The sequence below is a fragment of the Phalaenopsis equestris genome, unplaced genomic scaffold, assembly GCF_001263595.1.
Source record: "Phalaenopsis equestris unplaced genomic scaffold, ASM126359v1 Scaffold000333, whole genome shotgun sequence".
Lineage (NCBI taxonomy): Eukaryota > Viridiplantae > Streptophyta > Magnoliopsida > Asparagales > Orchidaceae > Phalaenopsis > Phalaenopsis equestris.
The window spans coordinates 231,560-244,637 of NW_018164775.1; the positions used below are offsets into that span (position 1 = coordinate 231,560).

The 13,078-nt window shown below is 33.8% G+C and overlaps 2 protein-coding genes across 2 annotated transcripts in view; one reads left to right on the forward strand and one right to left on the reverse strand.

Moving 5' to 3' along the window:
* Nucleotides 1–5,270, reverse strand: part of LOC110025803 (copper-transporting ATPase PAA2, chloroplastic) — a 59,028-nt gene extending 53,758 nt beyond the window's left edge. The window contains exons 1-4 of the mRNA XM_020726461.1: nt 4,592–5,270; nt 4,387–4,464; nt 3,357–3,454; nt 3,197–3,247 (exon numbers count right to left, since the gene is read on the reverse strand). Coding sequence (XP_020582120.1) covers nt 3,197–3,247; nt 3,357–3,454; nt 4,387–4,464; nt 4,592–5,222 — 858 coding nt within the window. The 5' untranslated portion in view covers nt 5,223–5,270. The remainder of the gene's footprint in view (nt 1–3,196; nt 3,248–3,356; nt 3,455–4,386; nt 4,465–4,591) is intronic.
* A 3,729-nt stretch (nt 5,271–8,999) lies between these two features.
* The window catches only part of LOC110025818 (ylmG homolog protein 2, chloroplastic), an 8,247-nt gene continuing 4,168 nt past the window's right edge, over nt 9,000–13,078 (forward strand). The window contains exons 1-2 of the mRNA XM_020726479.1: nt 9,000–9,281; nt 9,363–9,562. Of these exons, the coding sequence (XP_020582138.1) occupies nt 9,072–9,281; nt 9,363–9,562 (410 nt within the window). The 5' untranslated portion in view covers nt 9,000–9,071. The remainder of the gene's footprint in view (nt 9,282–9,362; nt 9,563–13,078) is intronic.

Genomic DNA, 13,078 nt, shown 5'->3' on the forward strand with positions numbered 1-13,078 from the left:
CATGATTTGAGATAAAGCGCTCTTTCATCTAAACTATGAAAATTATGGGGTCAGTTTGACTTCATCTTTTTCAAAACTAAAATTTTTAAAAAAAAAAACGTCCTTCCGAAGCGGGTAACAGGATTTCAATTCCGATGACCGACAGCTTCTTACGGGCAAACCCCATACCAAAAATAGTGCCGACATTGAGTCCAAGAGCCGATCAAAGAGTTCTCAAGTTGAAAAAAAAAGAGGTAGTTGCTTTCCTTAGAAGCCAAATCTCACAGTTGGTGGCTTCATACACCAATGACCGGCCCATCACTATTCACAAGGATCTTTTGTCCAGTAGGTTATGCGAATTTTGGATGCAATTTCAGAAATTTATGAGGGCATGTCGTTGTATTTATTTTCTATGAATTTGCTTGAAGATTCAACCCTGAGAGAATTTTTTATAACGTGTCAGGCGCCCGAAAGGCAGCTTACCTGTATTATTTTCACGGGAGCTGTGACATTTGAGGGACACTTTTTTATTAGATTCTTGTGTGACATTTCTATTTGTTTATGATTTTTCATGATGTTTTGGATATTTATGTTATTTTGAACTGTCACTTGAGAGATTTAATGTTTTCTATTTACTTTTGTAATGTTATTTGCTTATGTTGGATTTGTTTCTAAACTTATATGATTTTAGTTAATTCATTGATGCTTATGAATTAGCCACTTCGATACCGAAATACATGGATGCAACTAGACAAACGAATAGAAGGAGAATTGCAGCTGCAGTATGCTTGATATACGAATATTAAAACTTGTACTTAGAGTGTTTCCCTTGCATGACATCCTCATATATTGGTGACAAATGGGTTGGAGAGTTGTTTGTGAGCTACCCAACGAGATTTAATAATATTTTTCGCATGATACGGGCAGTATTCACCATCAGTTGAGAAAACTACACAGAAATCATGGATTTCATGGCTCACTAGAACGACTTTACGAGAGGTGTTAACAACAACCCTCTACATATTATCACAGAATGAATCAATGTGGGGATCAATGGAGCGATTTCAGCACTCTTCTAAAACAATTTGCAAATACTTTTCAGTAAAGTTGAATGCACGTGTTACTTTTTTTTACAAGTCATAAAGCCAATAGAGCATACATTCAAATGGAACATTATATGTCATGTTTTAAGGTAATTCCTCTCATTAATTACATTCAGTTTTCATATAAATATCATAATTACGTAACTCTTCATTATCTTTCTAAAATTGTATTGAAGCAATCCATGGAACACACGTTGATGCGCGTGTTCCAAATAATAAAAAAATTGTATTCATCAGTCATTGTGGGTCCTCAATGCAGAATGTCATGGTGATGTGCGACTTCAACATGTGATTTACTTTTGTCATGACCGGTGACAAACAAATATTAAAATCTGCAACACGGAATAATAAATACAACTTCCTACATCCACTCACAGGTTCGCTTGAGACTAAGCAACTCTCCTTTTTTTTCCTTTAACATTATTAATTCAATTCACATCAAGTAAACACTATTTAGTCGGTGTTGGGTATCCGTTGTAATGAGACTATTTTAAGCTTTATATTGATTCAAAATATCACATAATTGATTTTGAGCGAGACAGCAATGTCTCACGGGGCAAGAAAGAAATGTTCAACAAAAGACATTCATTCTTACCCGATGTTATTGAGAGGACTTTTAGTATTTAGAAGAATAAATGAGTTATACTCTGTGATATGTCATCTTACTCGTTTTCCAAACAGGTACAGATTATGATTGTCACCATGATTCTCCACAATTATATTTGGCGGCATTATTCCCGCAATATCGACTTCTATAAGGCAGACGAGGATCATGAACATGTCACTGCCAAGATAAATGAGTATCGTCTTAAACATTATTTGTCACAGGCCAAAAATGATGTTCCCGATACCTGCACTAAATACGGAGAATCTGTAAGTGAGATGACAGAGTTAATGGAATGAATTATGAATGCGATAGTTTGAGGGTGATTTGAGGGAATGTTAGTTTTTATTATATAATTAATTGTAATGGTTGTTGAAAATATTCACTATTTATTATATCAGTATGTTACACAGTTCATGTTTATTTTTGTTTAATATGCATTTGATATTTACTTTTGGGTTTTTTACGCAATTTGTGTTTTTCTTATTACATTTCTTTTTTCTTTTTGTGAGTTTTGGAGGTCTATGATGACACGTTTGACCTTACATGTTCTTCCAGATAGCTTTTATGGTGTTATTGATTGGTGTCACATATGAAATCCTAATAAAGGCAACAAAGTTCCTCTCTTTTTTTCGGTGCTACGGTTTTTGAGGTTCTTCTAAATGACCTTTTTCGGTGATATACATATGTGGCACACACGAGCTTGGTATTACATGGATTAAAGACAATCAAAAACCTTTTTTTATAAGGTATGTTGTTTTCTTGTAGTGATTGATTCGTTAATTTATATACTGAGTTCTCTGCGACCTCACGGCTGCATAAAACTATAATTAATTACTTTTGTTATTAATTTTTACTTGTGTATGTTTAAGGCTGTTTTTTTAAGGATCCGGGAAAGATAAACTCAACGATTTCTGGTACGTTCAGAAGATTGCACTGCTACTGTGAACTTCGAAGTTCTCTGCTAATTTCACGTCACCCACATAGCTATATGAGGCAGTTTTATAGATGCTCACGGAGAATCACGGAAGACTGCGACTATTTTCGGTGAGCAAATGGGCTGGAAGATTCCATGGAAGACGACTTAGCTCGTAACATACGTTGTCTCCATTTTAAAAATAATATTATCATATTATTAGTTATTATTTTAATAGTTTTTTTTTCTTCATTTTAGTAGACATACTACTCACTGTTAAGTGAAGTGTTTATTTTTATTTTGCAATTTTCTACACTTGATATTTGCTTTTAAAGTATAGAAAGCACTGGTATGAACAGTTCTGTTGCAAGTCGCATTACTATACAGGGGCGTAATTGTTATTTGTTCAAAAACAGCTGCAGCACAGCTGTTTTTAAACTGTAAAAAATAAACAAACAAATAGTCAGCTTATCTGCGGCAGTTTCCTGTAGCAGCTGCTACGCAGCAACTTATTATTAAGCTGCAACTGCCCCAAATAGACCCAAAATCAATATGAAATTAGATGAAAAATATAATTATGGAAACAAAATTCACTGGTTCATCAAAGAAAGAATCCCATTCCAGGCCCGGGTTCAAAAGTGAAACCTGCAATAAAGAAAATTTGATTATTAAATGAAGCATCTCACAAGAGTAAGGAAATAACTCAAGAGAAAACAACTATCAATATCAAAACTAGTTATAAAAATTGACTCACATAACTAATTAGGAATGCGGCAATTGATCCAAAACCCACTAGAGAATTCATATTTGGTGAGCCTTTTCTGAATGCTTTGATGCCATCTAAAAGAAGATCTATAGACATGGAAAGTACACACACATGCCTTAAAATTAAGCAATGTTATATATATATATATATACATACATATATACATTTATCAATTGTATGAAACTACGTCTGGCATCATATGCATTAGCAAAACAATAGAAAATCCTCATCATTCCATTTACAAGAATAATTTTCATGAAGAATGTGATGCCCTTTTGGAACTTTGATTCCATAACAAGTTGACCTCTATGTTCACATATGATCTATCATAAGCTTCTGCATTAAAGGACATAAATTGATGATTATTGTTTCTACAACATATTATGGTCAGATCAATCTGTCAGATAAGATGTCATTTAATAAATGGCAAAGCCAAAATATTTTCTTAATAAAAGCATTCATTTTTATCATTTGAATGGGGCACAAATTGAATGCTTAGCACCATAAACATTGCATGACATGGGAATATCAATATATGCCAATAATATATTATGACATAATTAAACATAAAAAAAAGTTAGGGGGATCACATGCACCCTCATCCTCCCCCCCCCCCCCCCCACAAAAACACCCTTGGATTTAATCCATAGAAGGCAACTGACAGCTGCATTGCGAGGAATATGTAAAATATTGTGTGTCACCAACACATTTAACTAGTCCAAAACCATACAGAACATTCATGGATTATCATTTTTCAACTATTTATAACTTTAGAAAAAAATATATGTACAAAAAATTATCAAAGTAAATTCCCAAAACTTTATAGATAAAAAGTCACAGACCATAGAATAAAGCAGTCAAGCACCCTAAGCACAATCCCTCAATTCGTGCAGCTTTTCAGCTATCATAGTAGACCTCATAAGGTACCTTTCCGTTTAGTTAAGATGGATTTCTGGATTAATGGTCATAAAACTAACATATTGCATGAACATATTCAATAGGAAAGTGAAGAGATTACCCCTTCCAGGTCCAAGCAAAGAAGCTGCTGCAATACCACATTTCAAATAAGACTCATGCAGCAAATCCCAAAAGGCCCCTGTATAACACATCCAATTTAGATCAAATCTTTCAGTGTAATTAAGAATTTGGCAATTAAAGGTTGACAGGCAATTTTTTAGTTACTTGTACACAAACCCAACCAATGCTTTGCAAGGAAAACCAACCATGTGCAACATGTATTCCAAGAGAATGCAAGAGATGTGAAGCATGCGATCCGCAGCACAAAGCCACCAGCGTCCAGGCAAAAAACACTCTATTACGGCTTCTTGCAAGCAATACCTCCTTTTTCTCCGCCATTTCCTTCCACTTCCTCACGTTTTCCCCCACCCCTTGTCCTAATCTCCTCCTCTTAGCCGTAAAGCCACAATCCACCAGCCTCCCAGCAAGCTCTTCAGTCACCCTTTCCACCCCTTCCTCGTCAACTACTAGTTTCAGCTTTAACGCCGCCGTCTCGGTGACCATGTTGACGACCACCGATTCGATCCGATCATCGGCGGACAATATCGATTTCACACGGGAAACACACGCGCCGCACATCATCCCGCCCACTTCCAGAAGAATGGTCGAATACCTTGAATCCTGATGCTGTATGGCCCCCTCTGGAGCTCCAATTTCCACGGCCTTTGCTCGGATTAATCTCAGAGACTCAACCGACCCGCCCGCTGCACCACCGGGGCCGCGAAGACCGCCGCGGAGGGGGCAAATTTGTTTGATGAATCTTGCGGGATGGAGTAGTACCACGTTCCTGGGGTTAGGGTTCCGGGACAGAGTTAGTCTAAGGAGAGGGGAAGCCATGGAGAAGAAGGAGAAATTGAGCTCGAATTGTTGAATGGGAGAGCAGAAAAAGGATGGTGAAGTACTTTGAAGCTGAAGGGATGACTGGCGGGTACGGATTTGGAACATTCAATTTGACACTATATTGTGACCATACCGACGTGGCTTGTTAAAGTGAATTAAAAAATGCCACGTATGACTAGTTTGACGGCTGCCATAGATTTATGGTCAACGTAAACGTTTGAAGTTTGTTATCCACCACATGTTTAAAGTTGAGGTAGTTATAGCCTATAGGATGCCCCTTGAAATTTATAACTTGTCCTTTATCTTAAATAATTATAAATGAAAATATGTATTTACATATATAACATACACTTGATGTGCATTTACATAACTAATATTTTAATTTTAAAAATTTTTATATCATTTTATTTATGCTTGAAAATATATGTTTTTATTTTTTTAATTAATAATTGTGATATTCTTGAGGTGATATGAATGATTTGGATCTAGTAAAGGTAAGTAAAATTGGTTCTTAAATATATAAATACATAAGAATCATGTAAAATATATGTAAATACCCCAATGAAATTTGTATATAAGTGGGTATATTAAAATGAAGGCTAAAATGTGACATGATTGTAAGAAATTAAAATTTTAATATATTTAAAACTATTATAATTAAAATCATATATTTGAAATATATGTTTGAATATTTGGTTGAAATATATATTTTTGAATGTTTGATTGTTGCTCATCATTGTTTTCTTAAGGTGCTTGCAAAATAAAATTAAGATTTTTGTGTTGGAGGTAATGCCGATTATATGAGATAAGCAGCATCAAGCAACAATAATCATTGGTAGCATGAAGTCAATATTGGAAGAGAACTAACACCTTAGCTCTCTCCTTGAGGAAGATAAAGAGTCTTCCTCAAACCCCATTGCTCCAAGAGATTCTCTCCAAGGCACCTACAAAAATCTCCAAGAGGAAGATGACCCTCTCTTTTGTGCTCTCCCGAGCTCTCCTAACTTGCTCAAAAACTGAAATAAGGAGGCGATATGGGCAAAATGAGGAAGAGAGAGAACCTAAATCGGCCTCCTCATGCAAAATCCCCAAAGTACCGCTTAATTAAGCAAAAAATGCTTATTAAATGGCACTTAGAACATGACAAATGGGTTAATCCCCCTAGTCTTTTTATAATCCCAAGGAGATCTCCCCAATTACAAGGAGGGACTGAATTTTCAGCTATAAGTGGCACGCCTCCCTAGGGCCACCTGGCTAAATTTTAAAATTTGTGTTGACCAACGTGGTGTGAAAAAATGATGGCAATAAAGCGAAAATTTGAACGAAAAATTCACACATAAACAACAAGCAGGGACACAGATTTACGTGGTTTGACAAATTGGTTACCTCTGTATTTCAAAATACTTATTTCAAAACTCTTTATGCAAAGTAGTGATAATTTAGAGAATATTTAATGCTTTTACTTATTTTGCTAGTTGGTTGAATGAAACATTATCATTCTATTTGTTTTTTTTTTCTCTTTAAAAATATTTAGTTACATTTGTTTCTAAAATCAAGGTTCGTCTTAAGTTTAAAGAAACTTCTTCAAATTTTCTTTATTTTTATTATAATCTTTTGCTTTATGGGGCCCCTCATTTTGAAAAGTTTGGAAATTTATCTTTCACATAGTTCAAGATCCCAAAAATACTAAACTTTATCGGTTATTTAAAATAATAACTTGACTCTTAGCTATAATCATATTATTCTTTTTATATTATATACATGTTATATATGTCATTCCTATATCAGAAAGAATTTATTGTCTTTGGAAATATTCTGATATCTGCTTACATAAACATATTTACTTTTTTCAGTATTAAACTTTCTCTCATTTTGATTGGTATAAATTGATTTGGTTCAAAGCTTAGGCTATTAGCTATGCTTACCATATGTGAAAAATATTTCATTGTGGTCTTAAAACAGATGATTTACTTCATAGTATAGGTATTACTTTTAATATTAGTTGCATATTAAGCTCTAATACCATGAATCTGACTCTCCTATTTTACTTGAATGCTCTTTTTCTCATTCCTTAATAAAGGTTGCATTCCTAACGAGAATTTCTTCATTAAACCTAACAGTTTCATTTCAAGTTATTTATCATGCTGAAAATATTTTATGTAAAATTTCTAAAAAAATTTACTTGCTTTCAATTCATTCCACTTCTTACTATATATGGTGGAAAGAAACAATAGAGTATTTAGAAACTCTTCTTATTCTCTCGATTTTATCTCCATAAAATTTTTTGGATTGTTAATATCAAAAAATGGAGATGAAAATTTAAGTTTAATATCTCTAATTATATAAAAACTCTTTATGATTTTTAATCTTTCTTGAATTGGTTTTATTGCTCATTTCTGCCGATCAGTTAGAGAAAGATTATGAGTTTTAAAGTTTTTTATAGTTTTTTTTTTAGATTATTTTTGATAGCTTATTTTGTGGTGATTTATCTTGGTTGTTATGATGTTCTTTTTGGTGGTTGATTATGTTTTGTTGATTTACTTGATATTTGCTTCTTTTTGGTTAGAATTTTAATATATTGGATGATTATTTGTTGGTTGTTTCTTTTTTTTTTGTCTCATTCTGAATTTTTTCTGCTATGATTTTAAAAGGCTTCATTGGCTAATGATTTCTTTTAAATTTTCCCACATTATTTGGTATTTTGGCTCTTATTATAGTCTTTTGTTTGGGTTATTAGATGTAAGTTGATAAGAAATAATTTATATTTAATCTTTCGCTGATAGTTTGAGATAGGTTGGGCTCTGATGATTTCCATCCATTTTTTACAGTACTATTGAATTTGATATTCATTACTACTTGGAAGGAATTTTAGTATTGTTCGCAGGTAAGTTTCGAGCTCTTAGTAGTTTATCAATCTTTTCTCTCTAATATTGTGTATTTGCTTTTACCATATTTCTTTCCTATTTAGTTTTCTCAAAATTGAATATCTTGGCTCTCTTATTGTTTTGATGTGGTTTTCAAATGGAAGTGATTTTCTTTGGTGGGTTGCTCCTTAATTGTTTTTTTTTCTTCTCATTTTTTATGGATAATCAAAGGCAAGAAATGGCTTATCAAGCTTTTAGATGCTATCATGGTCTTATGAGATTGAATTTTACTTCTCTCGGATCAATCTAAACACATTGAAAATTTATTTGTTGGTTGTTCAATTTTAGACTCATTCAAGTACATCTTCTGTTGTGATTTTAGTAAGCTTCATTGATTGATGATTTTCTTGTTAGTTCCTTATATATATATACATACATATATATATATATATATATAGATATCATGGATGTCAATCAATTGAGGCATGCACGTGGCACCCACACATGTGTGTGCGTGCACGCGCATGCCTCGATCTGTTGATTGACATCCACAGTATAAGATCTCTCAGGTTGGGTGTTCGAATTCCCTCTGATGCAGTTTTAAGGGGGTAGTACTTGAATTTTTAGGCATATTAAGAGTGAACGAAGACTCATATAATAGCTTTCAATTTTATATATATATATATATATATAGATAGACGCGTGTGCCTCGATCTGTTGATTGACATCCACAGTATAAGATCTCTCAGGTTGGATGTTCGAATTCCCTCTTACGCAATTTTAAGGAGGTAGTACTTGAATTTTTAGGCATATTAAGAGTGAATGAAGACTCGTATAATAGCTTCTCATTGTTATTATTATTATTATTATTATATATATATATCAAACCACATCCACGAAAGGCCGAGGTACTCACCTAGCAACGTTATCCTTTCCCCTTTCTTTAAACACCAGTCTCACCGCGCTACACAGACGAAGCACTATGGCTCCTCTCCCCACCGATTCCCCTCAAGCGGGCCTCGTATCCTCCTCATTCCGCCTCCACTCGAAGCCCCCTCTCCTAGACCGACCTCCCGCCGCCGTAGCGCGGCTTCTAGAAACCCTAGAAGCTGCCGTTACCTCTGCCGCCGATCATCCCTGGCTTAAGCCCCTCCTCTCCATCTCCACCGAAATCCGCACATTCTTCGCTGAGGTAGTCCAAAGTGAAACCTTTTTCTTATAGTCATTCTTCTCTCTACTAATTTATTGATTCCTCTTTCTCTTCTTCTGCCAGGTTCGTTGCGGAAATCGCGGGAGTCGCAGCTCGTTGTCTGTTCATAAATTTGCTGCAATTCTTCCCGGGGATTCTGTCGCCGGAATTTTGGTGGCGAACGGAATTTCTAACTTCTTGAACATATATAATACGCTTTTAGTTGTTAGGCTGGTTCTCACCTGGTTCCCTAATTCTCCTCCGGCTATTGTCAGTCCTCTAAGGTATAATTGATTTTCCTTTTACTGATGCGTTGATTAAAAATTTCCTATTTTTTTCTCACTTAATATAGAGGAGAATCATAAAATTAAGTTAATTGTTGCTGAGATGAGAACGCTTGGGTGGATGAGTGGCTTGACTTGAGGTGTAAACGAGTTTAACATGAACAAACAGAGCGTGTGTTCGTGTTCAGTTTGTTTGAAATTAATTGTGTTTGAAATAAGTTCATGTTCGAAATTGTTAAACTTGTTGTTCGTGTTCGGTTCGATTTGTTCGAAATAAGTTCGAATTGTTTGAAATGTTTAAATTATTCGAAATGTTTGAATTATTTGAATTTCTTAAATTGTTTGAATTATTCAAATTGTTTGATTTTTTCAAAATATTCGAAATTTGCATTATTTAAATTATTAAAAAGTCAACAATTTAATTATAAATTCTCAAATTATCAGAAGCAGTAAATAACCTTTGAAGGTGAATTAGAACTTCAACAAAAATATTCTTTTATCATTACATCATCAACGATGAGTTGATGACCAGTTGTCAGTTGAAGACTGAATAAATAACACCATTTAATCATTACATAATTTACATCCTAGCAGACACAAAATTATTGACAAAACAGACTCCAAGTGCTAAATTGTTCAAACAAGATATCTAAACAAATAAAGTTTATGAAGAAAAAAAGGTATTACACCTCTGGATTTATACCCCTAAACTTCTTCAAGATTCATTTTGTACCAATTAGACCCTAAATAAGGTCCAATTCTCAACACTACTTGCACATACAATTCCGTATTTATTGTTTAGAGCAGTCCCAAGAAGTGAGGCAAAGACCAACATTAGGAATTTCATTGAAAGCTCGTTGTACGAAAATGAGCCGCCAAGAAGTATATGAAAAGTGGAATTGAGCTCAGAACTTACCTAATGAAAGTGTTGATTAACATTAATCCCTTCCAAATACTATAAATATTTTTCATCAAACATTTATAAGTATGGTTGAATTTAATAAAAATGTTGGAAAACATATCAGAAATTCGCCAATAGTTGTTAAAAGAGACTAAGCATTTAACATTTGATGGCTCCAAACAAATAGTTACACTTGCTGCATATCAGAAATTTGCCGATATTATCATGTTTCAAAACATAAGTGAAACTAATACTTATGTATTTCAGAATAGCAGATAAAAAAGAAAGTGCTATGCTGTTTTAAAAGAAGAGCATAGCTTATATTCTTACATATTAAAACAGAGTAGCTATAGTTCTTCTCCCTTTCATCAAAGTAACTTTTATAATGCAATTTCTATGTAAATAAAAAGGAAGAATGATATGTTTATTTGATCTGTAACTTAAAAGAGCAAAAAAACTCCTAGATACATATGGATACCAAAAACTCTTAGATCTAATATATGTATCAAAGCATTCTAGCATGCAAATTTCAAATGCCCCTAAACCAAAAACTCAATATACCTTGCAATGTCATGAGTCATGACTATTCCATCAACTTGTGTGCTGCTATTATTAAACTATCGACACATGGAAGCATGGATTACCCTCAAATGCACAAGAAATAAACCCGTGTTGTTCCCATGAAATTTATTTTCAAACCTCCTCGCTTTAAGAGCGAAGAAAGGTTACTCTGTGCAGCAACCAACATTCTCACTCCCATAAGCTTCAAAAACTAGGTTTCAATAAACAAAAATTAAAAGACATTTAAGAAATTTTAAGGTAAGAGGCAAAACTGAAGATAAATAAGAAATACAACAACAACAACAAAGCCTTAATCCCATTACGTGGGGTCGGCTACATGAATAAATAAGAAATATCAAAGAAAATATACTCCAAGAGGACACCTCAATAGTCTTACAACCAACCAAGAAAGAATATCAAGCAACCAAGCAAATGTACAATAATACCGAGCAGGCGAGCAACGAGCAGCCCAACCAACGTTGGCTCGAAGATAGATAGGAATAGAGAGTAGAGAACGAACATAAAAAACAAACCCTAAACTCTCACAGTCAGGGCGAAAAGCTTTCGTGATTTTTAGAGGAGAAAAAGAAGGTTCGGAAGAGGGAGGCGCGGCCGAATTTCGAGAAGTGGAGAAGGTAAAGGTCGCTGTTTAGAATTAGGTCTCTAGGGTTTTTTTTAATATATAATATATTTTATTAATTATAACCTTATAATATTTATATTAATATAATCAATAGTAATATATTATTAATGTTATTAATATTTATTATATATTATAATTTATAGAATTTAATTTTGTAAAATATGATAAATTTTTAAAATATATAACTATTTTAAAAATATCGTAATTTCTTTTTATATATAACTATTTTAAATTATTGTATATTTCGAACATTAACGAATCGAACACGAACGAACACATCACTGTTCGTGTTTGGTTCGTTTAGCAAACCGAACAAAAAAAATTGTTTGTGTTCGATTCGTTTGCTTTTCGAACGAATCAATCACGAACTCTCTGACCAACCGAACATAAACTGTTCACGAACAACGAGCTTTTCTGACAGCCCTAGGCTTGACACTTACCACTTGTTTGGGGCAGCTTATTTGGTGCGGTAGAGTTTTGAAAACACACCTGACATGTTTGGGTAAACTGGGTTTTAACAGCTTATGCATTTTCTAAACGCTGAAAATAGTGTTTTCACACCGCACCTATCTAGGTGCGGTGACAACTTTTTAGCTGCGGTTTAGCTTTTTCAAAAAAAAAAATATAATAGTCACCGCACTTAGCTTATCAGCAGATTATTTTTAATTAACTTATCAGCAGATTATTTAATAAGCTGCAACTGCCCCAAACAGACAATTAGAGATAAAATGTGTGAAACGAAGGTATTCGTGAAAGAGTTGGTGTAGCTCTAGTGGCAGACAAGATTAGAGAGAGTCATCTTAGATGGTTTTGTCACATTAAATATCGACCATCTGATAATCCGGTTAGGAGAGTAGATGTTTTAGATTCGACTTATGTTAAGCTAGGTAAAGGTAAACTTAATTCATTAGAATTAAATAAAAATATGACACTCAATAGGACACAATAGAGAAAAAAGATTCATGTAGCCGACCGCATTTAGTGAGATAAATTTTTGTTGTTGCTATTGTATCTAAAATTTGTTTGTGTTCATGAAGCAGTAGAGATGAGCTATCACACTCAATTTAGAATGGGAAAAACTTTTTGTAGGAATATCTTGAGTGAAAATTCGGTTAGGATATGCTTCAATGACCTAAGCTTTTTGATAGGCTTTAAGAAGAGTGCAAAACTCATCTTAAAGTAGATCTAAGAGCTTTGAAACTCATGATGATGAAATTTTTATCTGGATATCCTACAACAACAACAACAACAACAAAGCCTTAATCCCACTACGTGGGGTCGGCTACATGAATCCTTTTTCTCCATTGCGTCCTATTTAGTGTCATATTTTCATTTAGTTCTAGTAAATTAAGATCATTTTTAATACAATAAGCCCAAGTTTTCCTAGGTCTACCTCTGCCTTTCTTAACAC